The sequence below is a fragment of the Trichosurus vulpecula genome, chromosome 5, assembly GCF_011100635.1.
Source record: "Trichosurus vulpecula isolate mTriVul1 chromosome 5, mTriVul1.pri, whole genome shotgun sequence".
Taxonomy (NCBI): Eukaryota; Metazoa; Chordata; class Mammalia; order Diprotodontia; family Phalangeridae; genus Trichosurus; species Trichosurus vulpecula.
This window is the reverse complement of record NC_050577.1, coordinates 17,161,767-17,181,839: the sequence shown is the minus strand read 5'-3', so window position 1 is coordinate 17,181,839 and position 20,073 is coordinate 17,161,767. Positions and strand designations below refer to the sequence as shown.

General features: G+C 44.9%; 1 protein-coding gene across 1 annotated transcript; it reads right to left on the bottom strand.

Annotated features, from left to right (window-relative positions):
* Window positions 1–3,064: 3,064 nt before the first annotated feature.
* Window positions 3,065–3,403, bottom strand: LOC118852237 (40S ribosomal protein S29-like). Its single transcript, XM_036761926.1, has one exon. The coding sequence runs from the start codon at window positions 3,401–3,403 to the stop codon at window positions 3,233–3,235; it is 171 nt and encodes a 56-aa protein (XP_036617821.1). The 3' UTR covers window positions 3,065–3,232.
* Window positions 3,404–20,073: the final 16,670 nt, after the last annotated feature.

Here is a 20,073-nt window from a genome sequence, read left to right as displayed (position 1 = left end):
AAAGATTGCTCCTCCATACCATACTGCCCAACACATAGGAGGTGCTTAACAAATTGACAAGATGGTTTCTGGGTTCTTTTCTGGTTCCTTTCCAGAGCTAACTCTATGATTATTTTGGAATGTTTGTTGAATGAATTGCTCTCTTGAGGAACACATGCAAATGAGAGAAGACCACGTATAGGCTGTCTCATAGGTGTAGGGAATCACAGAATTTTATATTGGCTGAGATCTCTAGAGATTATCTAGGCGAGTGGTTCCCAGTCCAATGTGATTACCCTTTTGAATGTCAAAAAGTTACTATCTGTTGAATGATAAACTATATTACTAAAAGCAATGGCATTTGGCAATGCTTTTAAAAGAGTTTGCATTTTGTTAATTACTATGCTGCTTATCTATATATGAACATATGTATGTATGCATGAAATTCGTCATTTGTCCAGTACACGGAAGGGACATTTTGTAGCATTGTCGACCATAGACTTGGGGTGGATAGGAACCTTTGAGATCATCCAATGAAACCTCCACATTTCACAAATGAGGAAACAGAGGCCCAGAAGGGGGAATTAAATTGCCCAAGTTAGAAAGACAGTAAGCAGGAGAGCCTGGTTTTCTGACTGCAAATACAGCAATCTTTCCTCTATATCACACTGATTTATAGATTTTCACTGGATTCTTGGACCCCCTTTGCAATAACTGTTCACAGACTGTGTACCATTGATCTAGTCAAACTCATTTCTTTTCAAGTTAAAAAAAGGCAGGGAATGGGGAGGTTATATGACCTGCCTCAATTTATATAGTATGTGGCAGAGATTATTAGCCTAATAATTGGTCGTTTAACATCTAGTTTCTTCCATTTCTAATCTATCATCCACCCAACTGCCAAAAAAATCTTCCTAAGAAAGTCGATCTGACCATGTTACTATTCTGCTCAAAAAGTTTCATGGCTCCCTAATGCCACTGGGATAGAAGTGAAATGTTTAAGTCCTCCACAATGGCACCCCAGCTTACCTCAACACATTAGCCCACGGCTTCACCTACATTAGCTGACTGGCTATTCTTAGAACTGGATGCAAGCTACCCTTCCCCAAAAGAAGCATTCTCCCCCATCCTCAGATTTCTGAGATCCCCTTAGCTAGATTTCTCTTCCCTGCCCCCCCCCCACTCTCCATTCTGTATCAATTCATCTGGATGGGCACATTGAATCTCTGTCCTAATGGAATACAAGCTCTTGAGGACACAGATTGTTTTCTTTTTCATCTCTTCACTGCCAAACCTAGCAGGGCATCTCATATATAGCAGGTGCTTAATAAATTTGATGTACAAGGAAACTGAGGCCCAAGGGGGAAGTGCCTGGCTCAAAGTCACAACTTAAGTGCAAGACTTGTACTTGAATCCAAGCCTCCTGACTCCTAGGTCTAGTCTTCTTGTCATGGCAACTGGCATTCTTCTCCACAAGGTCAGGAAACATCTGAAAGCTCAGAGGTGCCAGAAAGATGGGAAACAGGTTACTCATGTGAATTCTGTGAGAACTTGTTGCTTTCCTGGGAAAATATTTTGTCTTTTTTTTTTAAATGCAATTGGCCACTTTTACAGCCTGGAGTCATGTTTTGGAAATGTTACAAATTGGGTTCTAATAATTATTAAAAAGCAATGCGTGCATCTGGGCAAGCGAACCTCTAAAATGTGGTGGCTGGGAGCCCCTGGCTGGTGCTCTGTCTGCTCGCCTGGTGACCAAAGGCATTAAAACTTGCGCTGAGCAGGAATGCATTTACCTGACGCTCCTGATGTTGGGCCCTCCCTGGTGCAGGGCCTCTGAGGAAGAAAGGGGGAGGGCAGTTTCATTTACTATTTTCATTGCTCTTAAAAATCTCCTAAAAGGAGGTGAATAAAGGCCTCAGCAAAGGAAAATAAACAGAGACTGGAATGAGAAAGAGAGATTCATTAGACTCCAGGGCTAATGAAAATAGTAAGGGATTTGTTATTAACCCTTCAGCGGGAGGGCAAGATGAAAGACCCAGATAACACCATACCAGGGTATCTGGCAACATCCAGAGAAGTGGAACATCCCAAAGCAGGCTCCAAAGGATGAGACAAAAAAAAAAAAGACAGCTGAGTCACAGAAGACAGACAGCAGGACCAAAGGGACAAACTGTCAGGGCTGGGTGACCTAGTTCAGATCAAATCAAAATTGAGCAGAGGCTCTGAGCCCAAATAGGCTTTTACTGGGAAGGGGTGTGTGTGTGTGTGTGTGTGTGTGTGTGTGTGTGTGTGTGTGTGTGTGGGTATGCATGTATTGTTAATATATGTGTCTACATGAGTGTTTGTGTGTATATATATATCCACATGGATATACTGTATATATATGGTGTGTGTATGTGTGTGTGTGTTTATGTGTGTTGGTGGTGGTTACTTCCCCTACCCCCACCTCTTTTTCAGCAGTGTCTGCTCACTCCCCAGGTCTGCCTGGGTCTGGTTTCACCGGAGCAAACTTGGAGGGGGAGGGGGTGTTCTCTTGCTGGAGCTGGCACCATGGGGAACAGGAAATACCAAAAAGACCACGAGGTTTTCTTTCTCTTGAGATTTCCATTGTGATATTTAGACTGCCGAGGTCTACCAGAGTTTGAACAAACATTCAGCCATTGTGAGCATGCTCACTTGAAATTCCCCAAGGCTCTTCCCAGTGGGGGCTCTGAGATTGAGGGAGGGTCATGTAGGGGAAGACCATGTGCAATGCCCCCCCCCTGCTCCCCCCCCCCAGCTCCAGCATTATGGAAAAAAAAGAACCAGTTAACTACTAACTCATTCATTTGACAAATATTTATTAAGCTTCAGGTACAGGTAAGCAGGTGGGGGTAGGGTGGGGAGGAGGGAATAGCATCATGACTATAACAGCTTCTTCCTCAAGAAGTTTATGATCTAATCAACCCATCAGTTATTGACCTGGATCCTTTCTCCCAGGCAGGTAAAATGTAAGTAGGGGAGGTTTATTTCAGGGTTTTTTTTTTTAGTTTTACTGATGCCTTTTGTTTTTTTATATTGCAATCATATCCCAAATCTCCACATATTTTTTTTAATAACTGAGGATGACCTTTTTAATCATATATGCAAATGGTAGCATAGAATGTACAACAGAATCAGATCTTTAGGAAGGTAGATCAAATAGTCGTCCAGAATCCAGTAAAATGGTATATAGTCACTGATGGTCAGTGTAAGCAAGATCCGTTAATATAACTTAGTCCAACTTGATGAAGCCGATGTCTTTTGCGTACTGTCGGAAGCACTGGTGGCACATGTTCAGGCCATACTTGCGGATCAGGCCATGCCGGTTCGAACAGACGCGGCACGACCGAGACCCCTGGCCGAATTTGCGAGGGTGACTCCAGTAGAGCTGCTGGTGACTCATGGCGCCACTAACAAGGACCGGAGACAAAAAAAAAAAAAAAAAAAAAACCAACACAAATCTCCACATATTTTGAACCTGAATAGAGGAAAAAAACCAATCAAACAAAACTCACTGACAGAATGACCACATATGGCAGTGTTTGCAACACTCCACTCCCATAGTCCCCCACCACTCTGCTGAGAGGATTGGAACATGTTTCATCGTCTCTTCTCGGGAGAGCTGTATTGGTCACTACAATTAATTGAAGCCTAGCTTGCCTTTCGAGGTAGTTGCTTCCCTTTCCATATTTGTAGACATTGTGGACCCTGATCTCCTGGTTTTGCATCCTTCATTTCCCTTGGTTCACGTGTGCATAGGCTTTAAACTCTCAGGTTTGAAATATACATATGACATCCTCAAGGACCCATTTCAGTTTCCTCCTCAGCTCAGTCAGTCAGTCAACAAGCATCTATTAAGCACCTACGTAGCATCAGCTCACCCTGGGATAGTCTTGTCTGGGTCTTCTTCCTTTTCTAGCCTGAACAAAGACTGGGTGGACCTGCTCCTGTTATTCTTCTGCTTTGGAAGGCTCTGTTGGGGCACTTTCACCCTTCTTAAAGAGGCTATAGACAGTCCCCCTCATATTCAACATGGCCCTTTACCCTTGTGTTTTTGTTCATAGGCAAGAAACTGTATTGAAAATGTGATAGGAGCATGGTCTACCATCATAGTATTTGTCTGTTACCAATATTCCCTTGGAAATCCACGGTGGCCCAAAAGACTTCAATATGGTCAATAGCTTTAAAATGCACCATGAGTTTTGGGACACTCCAGGCCGCAGGCTGTAAGTGGGGTCAAAGAGTGTCGAAATTAGCACTTAGTTAAGATTATAAAGGGGGTGGGGGAAGGGAACAAGCATTTATTAAATGCCTGCTATATGCCAGGTTCTGTGCTAAGAACTTTACAACTATCTCATTTGTTGTGCACAACAACCCTGTGAGATAAGTGCTGTTGGATGAGAAGATGTCAGGTAAAAAAAAAAATGATGTCCGGTCCCAGAATGGTAATGCAGCTATCCTACAGTGAACACCTCCCCCCTCCTACTTGGTTGAATTTGGGCTGTCTGTATACATATATATATATGTGTGTATGTGTATGTGTGTATGTATAATTTTCCCCCAATTACATGTAAAGACAATTTGAAACGTTCATTTAAATTATTTTCGAGCTACAAATTTTCTCCCTCCCTCACCTACCCCCTTCCTGAGATAATAAGCAACTTGATATAGGTTATACATATGGAATCATGCAAAGCATATTTTCATATTAGTCATGTTGTGAAAGAAGACACAGACCAAAAGAAAAGAAACCCCACAAAAACTAAAGTGGAGATAGTCTGCTCTGCTCTGCATTCAGTCTCAGTTCTTTCTCTGCGGTGGATGGCATTTTTCCTCATAAGTCCTTTGGAACTGCCTTAGAACATTGTATTGTTGAGGGTAGCTAAGTCATTCACAGTTGGTCATTGTACTGCATGGCCATTACTATGTACAATGTTCTTCTGAATGTGCTTGCTTCACTTTGCATCCATTCATGTAAGTCTTTCCAATGTTTACTGAAAGCATCGCATCGCACTCGTCATTTCTGGCTGCACGATAGTCTTTTCCAACTCTAGCTCCCACTTGGAGCTCCTTACTTTGTAAGGATGAAAGGAAGCACCTATTTGCACAATCTCATCCATGCTCAGTTGAGAAGCATGGTCAGTAAGCAGCTCTGCCTGAGTCAAGAAGATGGTATTACACCCAAGGAAGGAAGGCGGGTGAAGAAATAGGCAATCCCTCAACAACCAGATCTTTATTAAACACTTCCTATGGACCAGACACTAGTCTAGATGCTGGCTATACAAAGATGACAATGAAAGTCTCTGCCTTCAAGAGGGAAGGCAACCTTTTGTTGAGGGAAACAGTGTATACACCTAGAAATACATGCCGAATATATACAAAGTATTTACAAGGTGAATATCAGTATTAGTCTCCTGACCGGGAAGCAATGCAGTTCTAAGACCAGATGAATGAAACGATCACTAAACATTTATTAAGAGCCTCCTATGTGCCAGGCACAGTGCTGAGCAAAATTCACAACACAGGCCCTGCCTCCAGGATGTTTTTCAACTTCCCTTTCACGAGTGATCCCACCTTTCTTCTGTAGCTATCTGGCTCACTAGGTGAGTGTCAAGCCTAGAGACAGATGCCACCCCTAATGCTTCCTAGTCCTGTGACTTTGGACAAGACACTTCCTTTCCATTGGCCTAGTTTCATCATCTGTAAAATGAGGGGGTCAGAATCACAGGATATTAGGGGTCATCTAGTCCAACCCCCTCGTTTTGTGAGTGAGGAAGGCAAAGGGCCCAGCCGAGCTTTTCTTGGTCATCAGTGATTGCAGAGAGAGCCAGCCTAGGAAGTGGCCCAGCACCCCCAAAGTTGGGGATGTGGTGGGAGTTTGGAGTGAATGTAGAAAGGCTTCTCACTGCATATTTTGGGAAGGCACCCGATTTGGACTGCACCAGAGTTGATTCCGGAACTCTGCCATAGCTGGGGCAGCTTTCTTTGGTGCAGCTGCCCCTTACCAGGCAGGTCCTAGTCTCCCGAAGTGCACCTCCTGGTCCTGCTGCTAAGGCCCTTCCTGGCAGCTGGCAGTCTTGGGTGAGTATTCAGGAAGAAACTATGAGAAGGTCTCTATCATCTCAGACACAGTTGCCAGGACTCCACCTTCCCCTGCCCATAGTCAGTGAGGGCTATAATGTCCCCTCCCTGAGGATGCCCACATGATTTCTATTAACAGAAGAGCCCAGAGAGCCTTCCACCTCCCATCCTGTTATCCTCTTCCTGCCACTGCCCACTCAGTATCATCTCTAGCCAGGAGCTGTTGCCAGCTATCCCTGAGCCAAGGAATGGAGGGAATCTGGAGAGGTAACAGAGCCACAGGCATCTCCATGGTGGTCTCTGCTTGGATTTGGGTTGTTTTTTTTTTAAATGAAGACGAGTAGGTATGAATGTAGATAAGGAAATTCCATGTCATCACTTGGTATCATGAGAACTTCATTAAGATTGTCCCATTCTGCCTCAGCCTTCCCGCCAAGGGTCCTCCAGGAGCCCCTGCATGGGAGGAGCTCCCAACAGCCTGGTTTTATCGTGAGGCATCTAGGGCAATCCCTTATCTCTGCAGATGAGAAAAGTAAGGCCCAGGCATGAAAATGACTTCTTCAAGGTCACCCAGATCAAGTGATAAACCTGTATATACTAATAACATTTCCTGTATATAATTATATATGCATTGTCTCCTCTGATAGAATGCAAGCTCATTGAGGGCGGGGATGGTTTGATTCATTATCTTTATATGCCCAGCACCCAGCACAGTACCTGGCACTAATTAGGCACCTAATAACTCTTTTTTTCTTGGCTTTCTTTTGTGTCTTAAATACTTAGCAACATGTCTGGCACATATAAGCACCTAATAAATGCCTTTTCTTGTGTGTGTGTGTGTGTGTGTGTGTTTGGGTGTATGTGTAAGAGTTTTGCCTTTCTTTGTATCCCCAGAGTTTATGTAACACAGTCCCTGACATACAGTAAGTGCTTAATAAATGTTAATTGACTGACTAGCACACATTACACACTTAATAAATGCTTGTTGACTGATTAATTGAAGTGAGTTGCAGAGCCAGGATTCAAAGCCAGGTTTTCACATACCACATTCAGCATTCCTTTTTTAAAAAATTTAATTTATTTTATTTTGAACTTAAGAAATAAAATAAGCATTTCCATAACATAGTATATAGAAAAAAAGATGATTGTACATGAAACTGTAAATCTCTTATGTACTACTTGCAGTTCCTTTAAAATATGTAATAAAGTTATCATGTAATTTTCTTTTTTTTCCCTCCCCCCCACCATGGCTACCATTAGACACAAATATGCATACATCGCTTTCATTATTCTTTCTGCCCTACTCCACTGCCCTCAACTCAGGCCAAAGTCCATCGTCACTGACGCTACTCTACATTTCTTTCAGGATATTTGGGAATGAGGGACTAATGGGGGGACTCTGAGTAGAAAGAGAAGCAAGTTGGGATTGCTGAAATAGAGCTCAGATTTGAATCCAGGTCCTGTTGCTTACCAACCTGTGTGATACTCACTGGGTCTCAATTTCATCATCTGCAAAATGGGGGCTTGATGGCCATGAAGGCCCCTTCTAGTGCTAGATTCAAAGGGCCAATAAACACACGAGTCTAGTATTTATTATTTCTGCTCAGCTTTCCTCCCTTGCCTGGATAGAGTAGCGCTGACTTGTCTAAGAATGAGCCATTGGCAGGGGCCATTTCTTGAGTTCTCCTGATGGCAATGGTGGCTGACTTCCCACCTCCCCCCCCCCAAGCTTCCCTGACCTCTCAGTCCTTTGGACCAATCAGGTTCTTATTTTCTCCTGTGCAGTGGGCTTTGCCAGCCATTGAGACCCAGACTTTTTTGGTAGCTTGAAAAAATAGATATTTATTTCTGCAGCAAAGCAAGAACACAATTTATTTTCTCTGTGAAAGTAACCTCAGGGTGATACAAGGAAGAGTGTGTATATCATGGCGAGCTGGTGTTCAGAGGGATGAGGACCATTTGTTTTTCTCTCCTGAAGTGTTTGTTCTCTCTGTGACATAGATCATCTTTTAGGGAAGATGGATAATGTATGTAGCCATCCAGGAAGCTCTTACTGCCCTGGGGTAGAAAGACAGGGTCTAAGGAAGAGTAGGCTGATGGATTGAAGGCCAGTGAGCCTGGTGGTTGGCCCATGGCTCTGGATCTAGCCAGGCTCACAGGGAATGCCTGGAACTGTGGACAATGTGCCTTCCTCCTTAAGGAACGAGACAAGTCTCTGGTTAATGTCTCCGAAACAGCCTGTTAAGACTGTTACTACAAATTAGAGTCTGCATCATTCTGAAACCCAAATAGACTTCTTTCATCTTCCAGATGGCCGTCTGATTGGGAGCTGGGCAGGATCACATTTCGGGTTGGGGCTTAATGATTCGGGACAATATTTATGGCTCTGACTTGACAGAGGGCAGTGGGGAAAATTAAAGCCTGCCCCCTGCTTCATTTCTGACAAAAAACAAATTCACCAAAGTGTGGGAGATTAGAGGTGGCATCTCAGAGCTCAGGCCCATATCCAGGCAGTGTTTGGGGTCTCATGGCCAGGCACGGGCAACTTAGCTCTGCAAGGCTCCGACCCTCTGTCCTTGGGACAAGTCTGATCATCTGAGACTTTTTTTTTGTAACAGAAGGTCTTGGGAAAGATATCCGTGGGAGAGGGAAGCTTTAGAAGAGATGAGTAACATTATGACGGTCTGGGTTGGTTTGATGACCGCATAGGAGGAACAGAATGGCCTCGATTGAGGTCTATTGGAGACAGCCCCAATAGGTAACACATGTGATGAAATAATACTAAGTGACATGGAGAGAGGGCTTGAAGGTTTTTAAGGCATTTTACATCCGTGAACTCACCCAAGCCTCACAAGACCTTTGTGAGAGAGGTCTCATAGGCTTTATTATCCTCATTTTCCAGATGAAGAAACTGAGGTTCAGAAAGGTCAGGGGAAAGGGGTAGCATGGCACAGTGCAGAGTATCCTATCCTGTCTGTGACACCAGCTGAGTGACTCTGGACAAATCACTTAATCTTGGGGCCTCAGTTTCTCCATCTGTAAAATGAAAAAGTTGGACTAGTTGGCTTTTAAGATCCCTAAATTTATGATTCTCTTACTTGCTGCTAAGTGTCAGTGTCAGGATTTGAACCTGGGTCTTCTTGCCTCCTCAGCTGGTATGATCTAAGTTAAATTGCCTCTGAAGAGGAAATCATGGGTATAGAGCTAGAAGCAGCTTCAGGGGACTTCTAATCTCACCCTTTCATTGTAGAGATCATAGAATCACATACTGAGAACTGATGGCCTTGCCCTTAGAAGTCATGTTTTACAACTGAGGAAGTGGAATCCCAGCGAGAGTCAGTGACTCGGCACATGGGCTAAGAATTCCAGAGAAGCTGGGTAGAATTTGAACCCAGATCCTCTGACTCCATGACCAATGCTCTTTCCCTTCATGGCATGCTTCTGGTTGGTTTTTAGCTGGGCTCCCCATTTGTCTCATGAGCAGTTTCCACATTGACTTTCTTTTCCCCAAAGCTCCATGGATGTGGTAGAGTTTTACCACTAACATTTGCCAAGAATTTGAGGAATTCTGTGATTGGGGGTGGGGGTGGTCCTAGATCTAGGAGGGGATGCCAAAAACTATAGGCACAGCCAATGAAACAGCCACTTTGCCTAGATGAAAAATCAGGGCAAAGGTTAGTTGCCTTATACTTTGTAACTAGCGACTGACAGAAGAAGGAAGGCTCATTGTTTTGACCCCCTCTCCCAAAAAAAGGGCAAAAACTGCACGACAGGGGCTGTTAATGCATTTTAGATCTTGCACGGGCTTAATAAAATAAGGTTTTAACTGGTTTCCTTTTGCCAAGGACATACTTTCTAAGGGTTGCCCTCATCTGTTTTCTCAAACCCCTCAGTTATAAAAAAAAATTAACCTTTGTAGAGAAAGTTGCGGCCCCTGGAGTTTAAAGCCAGGAGGGATCACTGTGGTCAATGTCCTTACTTTGCAGAGAGGGGAAAAAGAGGCCCAGAGAGGTCGAGGCGTTTACCTAAAGTCACCCAGGCTGTAAGAATCAGAGCCAGGTTTCCAGTCCAGGTCCACTGGCCACAAACAGAGGGCTCTTTCCACATCCCCAAGAAGGTTTTGAATCTTTGACTCTGAGACCCAGAGGGCCCCTGTTAGAAGTCACAGGTCCAATCTCCTCATTTGAGAATTGAGGAAGTAGAGACTGTGAAAAGAGAAGAAAAAGAGAAGAAAAGAGAAGGTTGCCCGGGTCACCTTCCAATGTTCCAACTAGAAAGCAGCTACCAGCACCGTGTTGTCAGGCATCCCGAGAGGCAGACTTCTGTTACATGCCATTAGGACCCAAGACCCTGAGTGCCTCTTGCTGGGCCTAGGAATGGGTGGTTGAAAACTGCCCTGGTGCCTGGTTTCCAGTCCTTCTAGTCCTCCTCCCCTCCTCATTTCCAACCTCCAGACACTTGAACACTCTCTGTGTCTGGGCTCCTCCCCAGTCACTGAGATCCAAACAGGGACCAGGTAGGAATTGGCTGGAGTTCACAGAGCATCTTAAGGTTTCTGAAACATATTGTTTCACTTGAGCTTCACGGTAGTCCAGGGAGCTACATGCTATTATGGTGCCCACTTTACAGATGAGGAAACTGAGGCTGGCACGCATTGAGTGATTGGCTAAGGGCCACCCAGCTTGTACGTGTCCAAGGCAGGATCCAAACCCGGGTCTTCCTGAATTCAAGTCTAGCACTCTATTCATGAGGATGCTCTGCCTTTGCAAGATGTGGGGTATGCGTGAGGGCCGAAGTGTTCCTGGCAGAGGTTGGTTAGGCTGACTTTAAAGCAGAGTAGGTGACCTCCTCCCTAACACCCCACCAGGCTCAGAGTTTTGTTGCTAGAAGAGCCATGACAAGTAATTGTGCCTGGGACGAGTAGGGGGGAAACCTAAATAAGCATGACTTCCCAAGCAGGACTGGAGAGAAACTCAGCTGGGGTGTCACCACTGTGGTGGAGATCTGGAGGCAGATGACCTGGGTTCAAATCCTATCTCTTGGTGACCTTGAGCAATCAGTTTCCCCCTGTATAAAATGAGAGGGTTGGACTAAATGATCTCTGAGGTCTCTCATAGCTCTAAATCTGTGATCTTATGAGTGAATTATTCTTTCTACCAAGGTTCTAGGCTCAGTAATCTAGAGCACCAAAGTACTATCAGTGCCCTCTAAATTTTGGTGCCATAAGGCAAAGCCCCAGCTTCCCTGCCCTAGTTTCACCTCTAGTGGAAACTGGTGAGTTGTGTTCAGTTTGAGCAAAAGGTAGACAGACTAGAGAATAGGGAAGAAAGGTGGAAATGAGCACTTCTTTCCACATCCCTTGGAGGCACAGTGAATGCTCTCCCAATTTCAAAAGGGAGGCTTTCCCCCTCTCAATTTTTTTTTCTGAGTTGCAAGTCTTTTCTTACTTTGGAGATGTCCTCCAGTGATTGCTTTACAACCCTCTCTGCTACTTATTATGCATCTGACCTTGGACCAATCCCAGTAAAATGGAAGCTTCTTTCCATCTTTGCCTTCTGAATCCCCAACATCTAACACAGCATTTGGTGTATCACAGGTGCTTAGTAAATGCATATCAATTGATTGAAAGGTAGGTCAGATTGGAAAGACTTGGAGGTCCCATTTAACTCTGAAATCCTATGAAATGGAGGCCCAGAAGGGCCTTGTCTAAGGCCCCATGGCTACTGAGGGGCAGAGCCCAGGTTTCCATGATATCATTCATTCAGTTTTAAACTTCAAATGTTTTTATTTGCCTTATTTCTTCAATAAGGGGTAAAGTGTCCTAGGGAGGAGTGTGCTAGAGAGAATCAGCAAGAGTTAGGTTGGAATTCTCTAACCATGTGACCATGGGCAAGGCACATCACCTTTATGAGACAGGTTCTTCTTTGGAAAATGGGGCTGCTGCTAATATCTGCACTCCCTAAGTCACAGGGTCGTTGGCTCGATGGAGAAAATGTACATGGGAAGCCATGGGATCCTGGATCTAGAAGGGACCCCAGTGACCCTCTGCTTCAACCTCCTTATTTTACAGGTGAGGAAACAGGCCTGGAGGGATCTTAGCTCTAGAGCTGGAAGGGACCTCAGGAGCCATCGAGTCCATAATTTTACAGAGGAGGAAACTGAGATCCTGGGAACTCTGGGACTTATCCAACGTCACTTGACAATTGTCATTAATTAGATTTTAAGTCCTTGAGGACAGGCCTGTACAGACTTCTTTGGGTTACTGTAACATGATGCAGTGCCCATGCCAAACTCTCAATAAATACTTACTCAGTCGAATTGAATCAGGGAGGAGAAGAAATTTGCTGACCTTTCCCACCTTTGGGGGAGCTGTCTATGGCATGGTAAACTGGAGAAAACACTAACCTGGAAGATATTTTGGGTACATTTTTCATTGATCAAATGAGATCACCCATGGAAAATGCTTCACAAACCTCAGAGCACTAGATACGTGGTTGCTCTTTTTTGTTGAGTAGACAGATCTGATTTTGTGTCCATGAATACTCAGGGTATTACAAGGGCTATCATGCCAATGTCGATGGGTAGAGATAAATACCATTAGGTTGAGAGTTCCTTTGCTAGCTGCTTTGGGACAAGCCAACACTGTCTGGGTCTCCTTCTGCACCCCTCCCAGCACAGAGCCCCTGACCCACTGCCCCTGACCCGCCAACAGCTCCTAATCTGGTTAGCTTCAAAGCCTACACAGAGGACCACCTTATAAAACCATGCTCGAGAGAGGGCATTTATCAGACACATTAAGAGCAGGAAAGAAAGGAATGGGGGTGGTCTGTCTGCCAATTAGTGGGGAAAGGAAACAGATGACACATGACACCTTTCTGAGAAAATGGAGATTTTCAAAACCATATTTGGATTTCATTTGTGCCCCTCCAAGAAAGGCCAAGACAAGAGTGAGAACATCAGCTCCAATCAAGGGTTCAGGCTCCAGGTGGCTCCTGGCAGCCAGGTGGGCAACGTTAAGCCCTAACAATGGCCCATCCAAGATGGCCCACCCAATGGACCTGCTGGCCCATGAAACCTGAGCCAGACTTGATTGCACTGGAAGGCTGGAGAGATACCAGAGCACAAGGAAGGCAGGATATCTTTGCCTTCCACCCTGACAGTTCTCAGACCAGACCCAGGGGGTCGGGAGGCTCTGATAAGAACAAGAGGGCTGCAGTTTCTCCAGAGCTGGTCAGGGGAGGTGAGCTGACCACAAGGTTGACTGAGACACAAGCCAGAGCCTGCTGGGCCCTGGAACCACCCACCACCACAGCAGGAGCTGGTGGTGCTTGGAAAAGCCCAGCTTTGGTCCTTTAGGCCATCCAGTGACCCTTTACAATAGACAGAACCCTGCTCAGCAGGAAGAGGACAGTGTTTGGAGATTCAGTTCTGTAAAGGTCAGGATCTATGTATTCAGTTCAATTTTATTTGATGCACTTCAACAAGCATTTACACAAGCTTATTGGTACGATTTAACTTAGTGCTATAGGGGCCTCCCAGTGTGGATCCCCACCCCTTCACCAATGCAGACCAGCAACTCTCCTGTAAGGTAAAGTTTAGGAGAATTAGGAGGAGGCAAGGAGGGAGAGGGGGCTGCTGAGGGGCTAAGGGAACTGCCCACGGCTTCACAGAGGTACGGCAGACCAGGGTTTCGTGGCTGCTTCCAAGATGGCCTGTTGAGGTGCCATGCTGAATCACCTCCCATGGTACATCGCAGGCCTGGTGCCTGTCCCAGGCTCTGTGTGAACTGCTTGGGATAGAGAAGACAAAAATGGAGTGGCCCTAACCTTCAAGGAGACATGTGCATGTACCACACAATTGGGGGAGAGAGGGGGTGTCAACAATCAGAGGGATCAGGAAAGGCTTCCTGTAGGAGGTGGCCTCTGACCTGAGCCTTCAAGAAAGAGAAGAATCCTGAGAGGGGGAGAAGGGGAAGGGCATTTCAGGTTTGGGAGATGGCCAGGACAAAGGTGTAGAGGCAGTGAGTTCCGAGTAACCGGGATAACCCTGATTACTTTTTTACCTTAATGTGTCAGGATGTGACATGAAAGCATAAAGGCACCATCAGCTGGGCCCCTGACATCCCCCTCTTGTGGTCGTGACTTGCTGACCTCTAGGGAAAGGCCAGGAATAAGATTATTCACCTCATCTGACTGAGTTCCATTTCTATTGGCTTAGCACTCCTGAGTGGAAGCATGGTGAAGATATGGGTTTGAATCCTACCTTCTCCACTTATTATCTCTGTGGCCTCAGTGCCCTCATCTGTAAAATGGGGGGGCTACATGTGTAAAATTGGGGGTGGGGTGGGACTTGATGACTTCTGAGAACTCTTCTAGCTCCAAATCTGTGATCCAATGGGCCCCTCCTGACTAAACCCTCTGCCTCTGCAAGGACCAGAATTGAAGAATACGTCAAAGAACCAAGCTGGGTCAAGTGAGGTGGTAGATTTTTTTTTTAATCCATAAAAAGAGAGAGAGAGAGTAGAATGAAAAGTTTTTGCTTCAAAGTAAAATTGTAATATGTTTGTAATTATTTATATTTAGAGTATATTTGCACAAATAGAAGAAATATAGTAAAATATAAAAATAGAATTTCATCATTTGACAAACCCTCTTCTCTGAATCAGGTCTTTGAATTCTAATTCATTCTGACTTTTTCTGTAGGCATGTACATGTACATGTAGGCAACCCTAGATCATCAAAGTCTCTGTCCCAGTGCCCAAGCTTGAACAGGTCTTGACAAGCTGGAAAGGCTTCATGCAGGAATCCAGGGATGGACGATGTGTTCATTCATTCGAGAGAGATGAAACACCATCCCTCAAAGAGCTCCCAAGACCAGCTGAGCTGAGTTCAGTGAGATGTCCACCAGGCTCATCATTGGGCCATGAATTTTTCGGCTGTGTAGATGTCGAGGACTGTTTTCTAAGGCAACAGAATCTATGTGAGTGGCTACTATCAAGAAATCCATTCTAAATACTGCTTTCTAGTCCACAGAAAAGGACTCTGTGGTCCTGGCTCCCCTGAAAGGACTCTGAGGTCCTGGCTCCCCTGAAAGGACTCTGAGGTCCTGGCTCCCCTTGGGATAGCAAAGAGGACAGAGGGGAATGGGCCATAGTTCTTGGACAGGAAGGGATCTGAGAAGTCATCTGGTCCAATCCCTTCATTTTGCAGATGAGGACACGGAGACCCAAGAGATGAAGCTCTGTGCCCTGAATCATGCAGCTGGGAAGGTTCTAAGGTAGGATTCAAACCCAGGCCTTCTTGCTTCCAAGTACAGTTGGTTAACATCAAATCTTGTGCTATGCCCCAGACTTGCCTTTCATCTCATCTGTCCCCTGAGCACTTTGCCTCCCTGGGGGAATTGTCTGGGCACCTCACTCCTAAAAGAACCCCTCCGCCAGCCAAGAAAAAAGCCTATAAAGGCCTGGTGTCTGGAGTTCAACAGAAAATTACGCCAGGCCCCAAAGACCGCAGCCTGCAAAGCGAGTCTCTTGTCATCTTTATGGGCCTGCTAGACAATAAAAAGAGAGAGATACGACCGGAATCACAATATTATCTCTTCCAAGGCAAAAAGGAGAGGAGGAGGAACACTGAGATTGATGGACAAAAGCCCAGTCTAAGTAAACCATCTACATAAATTTGCATTTGCATGGGAGCTTTGTGGATAAAATGTGGTCTTCATTAAAGGCAGAGGAGCTGATATATGAACACTGGGGGCCAAGGGCATGACGTGATCCTTTTCTGTTCTGTTTGCTTTTGAATCCATGACCTCTTTAGGGGTGTCCTCTACATGGAGGGGCTCGGGGCCCTGGAACCCCTGAAAAATGAGTGACCCTGTAAGGGGAGCAGCCAGAACAGGGGTTTGTGGGCACACTGAGACGAGCATTTCTGATCTCGTGGAACAACTCAGGCCTGAGCCTCAAATGACCCTCATTATGTCTGGGCAGAAAACTGACCTTGAGAAGGGATGTGCAGATCTAACTTGCCGATCTAGTGGATAAGAGAACAAAGGCAAAGGACAGCCAGGACCTCTGGACTGCGCTTTCTGAGGAGGGAGAACAGCTGGCCTTCATCCTCACTGAGGAGCGTGTAGAGAATTGCTTTAGCCTGCAACGGGGATTTGGGGACCGCAGATTTTGTGAAGTTGGAGGCAATTTCCTTTCTAAGAAGATTCCTAGCCTGTAGCCCAGAACAGTGTTTTAAATAAGGGTGGAAGGGCATGAAGGGGCCGCTTGGGGTCGGGAAGAGCCGGGATCAAAACCCACCTCGGGCATTGGGTTGGCCATGGGCGAGTCATAAGCCTTGGCTTTCTCACCCATAAAATGGGGATAACAATGCCTATAGAACCTACGTCGCAACTTTGTTTTTAAGATCTTTGTAAAGTGCTTTGCAGACTTAAAAAAATCTACATACGTGTTGCTTGTTATTAGATAGGCAATAATTCTGATATAATTCTCTATAGCGGATAAAGCAATAGACTGGGAATCTGAAACCGTGGTTCAAGTCGTGCCTTAGACACATTGGTTGTGGGACACTTAGTGAATTACTCTAGATCTCAGTTTCCTTTTCTGTAAAGTGGGAATAATTATAGCATTTTGCTCACAAAGTTATTGTGAGGGTCATGTGAGAGAACGTATATAAATTGCTTTGTAAAATTGGAAGCAAACTGGATCATATATGCACATTTTTGGGGGGAAATCCTAATGATTATTTCTGTAAGGGAAGGTCTGGCACTTGGGGGCCAATCTGTCGATAAGTGGTGGGCTAGTTTCTGGCTCTCTGAAAAAGAGGAGGAGCCACGGCCTCCTGATTCAGTCCAAGGTCCCTCCCCCTCCACATGCCTCTAGCCTTGAGGATTTAGAGCTCATCAGCTGCCTCCTTCTGGCTCTGGAGCTGGATTTGGAGTCAAGTGGTCCCTGCTGGAGTCCTGTGGTGTGTCCTTGGGCAAGTCATTCCCCTCTTACTTTTCTAGTCTTATTTCATATCATTGTCCTTCGTGGACTTTCCTTCATATCCAAACTGGATTGCTTGCTGGGTCCCAGAAAAGGACTGTCCGTCTCCGGCTACCATGACTAGAATGTCCTCCCTCCTGATTTCTGCTTCCTTCAAAGCAGCTTTTCCCCCTAAGTCTTTCTTTCTCCCTCTCTTGCTCTTGAAATCACCATTTTATACCTTTCTTAATAAAGGGTTGTGGCATTGGATTTTCTGAGCCTCAGTTTCCTCATCTGTAAAATCGGATTAATCATCACTTTCAGGACTTCCCTCACAGGGTTGCTGGGAGGAAAATTCGTTTTAAGACTTGACTTCCTAGGCACATAAGTTGTGACCTCACTGAGTTGATTTATCAATTCAATCCTTTGTCAGAAGTAGCTCAAGGTCAGTTTTGAACCCTGACAGATAACTGTATGTATTAACTCAAATATCCAAAAATTGATGAAAATCTTCAATTTCCTTCTTGCTTCCCTTTGGCAACAAGGTCCCCGTGATTCTGGGTTGTATTACGGAGCTCAGATGGAGTCACTCTGGTGTAGTGAAAAGAGGGCTGGTCTCAGTCAAGGGACACCTGGATTCGAATCCCAGCTCTGATCCTTACTCTTTGCAGGAGCTTGAGCAATCCTTTCATTTCTACGAGTCTCAGTTTCCCCATCTGTGAAATGGGCTTCTACAATATATGTACTGCCTACCTCCCAGAGCTATTGAAAGGACCAGCTGCGGCAAAACTGAAAGCAGAGGGCAGGAATCCTTCACCTGGGGTCTGAGAATTTGTTTTTTAAAAAAATATTTTGATGGCCGTATTTTAATATTATTGTCTTTCTTTGTAATCCGATTCACTCTATTTTATGCCTTTAAAAATGTGATAGTGAGGGGTGCATAGGTTTCTCCAGACTGTGAAATGGGGTTCATAGCACTAAAAAGGTAAAGGCCTCCTGCTGTGGAGGAGTGCCAATTGTTATGTTCCCTAGGACTCCAAACTTTTTGATATTTACCAAACAAATAAGACTCGCCAGGAGGTTTATCTATTGGAAAATTATCGTCTTGTTGATTTAACTGTGGTATTTTTTGTTATGGCTGAGGGATGAAAGCAGTCCATTACATTGAAGTAATTTCTAAAGCAAAGAAGGTTTGGAACAAAACAAATGATTTGGATGCAAGACATAAACAGCCAAACAGCTTTGCAAACGGGACCAAGAATGAGGCATCTGGGATGGCAGGTCTGCTGCTGATGACTTTCAGGTTTGCAAAGAAAAATAAACTGGTGACAGAGGAATCCCAGCTGTGGGCACAATGAGGAAATTAGCATGAGTAGGTTTATAATTACCCCTTGGATATGCATCCGAGAATGAGCCCTCTTCGTGTCCTGGTTCCTTCTGGATGTTGCCTCCCCTCCGGATCAGGGCTTCTGAAATCAACACACCCTTCAGCTTCAGGCATGCATGGATATTAACCCAACAAATTGCTTTATTTTTTTTTTTATGGGGCAAAGTAACTAGCCATCTCTTATTAAGAAGCATAAAAACTGATGCATAAAATAAAAGTAATATTTGCTTTGGGGTTTTGCCTCTTCATTTAATCACTTTATGGTTTTGAATTTTTAAAAATTATGTAATTGAGTTTTTTTCTACACATTTGCATTGAAATGACAAAATTTGGAACTCATGCTTGCTGTGTGTGTGTGTGCGCGTACGCGCAACGTTTTTATTTTCTAACACTATTAGCAGGTTGTCCAAAAGTTCAGGGCTTATACTTTGCTTCTGAAGGATCTGCGTTTTGACAGGGTTTCCATTAATATCATTAGTACCTTGATAGACTGGGGACATCCTTAGTATGGAATACTTTGTGATGCATACAGGGTGGCAGATAGGAATTTAGCTTCTAAATCATTTGAATCTAATTGCCCAGGAGGAGAGGAATGGGCATCTGGAGAATGGTGATTGGAGGGCTTTCCCATGTCACCCTGTCCTGTTCTTCATTCTAGCTGGCCTTTCCTTGGCAAGATGAGAGCTAGCCAGCAACTATCAGGAAAGGAAGATACCAAAGCCCACTCTGACATTGCTGTGCCCTCCCAGAGAAGTTGATTCTTATTTCCCAGCCTACTCTGGGCCATGCATTACTTTCCAATAAATAACTTTGTGCCTGGGGGAATGTGGGTGGAGAAGGCCACATAGCCCCTGATGAAGACTGCCAGTCTCCCAGATACTACTTGGACTGAGGACCTGGCAGAAGCAAATGACTCAGGAAGACCTTCCCATCAACGTTACCTTCCCCTCTCTCTGGCTCACCGGTGACCTTCCCTCCCTCCTGCCCTCAGCTCCATCTACTTGGGAGGGAACCCAGAGTCTCTGTTCTACTCTGCCTTTTGGGAATGTTCCTTTGGACATGACCACTCATACCACTTTAAGGTATGCATATCTGTGTATACCCCCCATATATATATGCATATTTACATATACATAGATAGATGTAGATATATGTACACACACACACACACACACACATATATATAAAATTATCATTATTAAATCCTTGCAACAATCCTGTGAGGTAGATGCTATTATATCTCCATTTTACAGGTGAGGAAATTGAGACTGAGAGGGATTGTGGCTTGCCCAGGGTCACACTACTGGTAAGTGTCTGAAGCAGCATTTGAACTTGGGTCCTCCTGATTCCAAGTCTAACTTGGAGCACTGCAATACCTAATTGCTTCCCTGAAGGAAGCTTTAGGCTAGATGAAGGACATCTCACTCATCTTCAGCTAAGAAAAGATCATAGATTCACAGTCACAGAAATTTGAAAGTTGGAAGGGAGGCACCTCAGAGGCCATCTCTGTCCCGAAGGAATCCCCACCACAATGTGCCTGGCTATTAATTGGTCATCCAGGCTCTACTTAAAGCTTTCCAATAGGAACCCCTATTGGTCACTTCATGAGGCTGCCTGTTCCATTTTTGGGTAACTC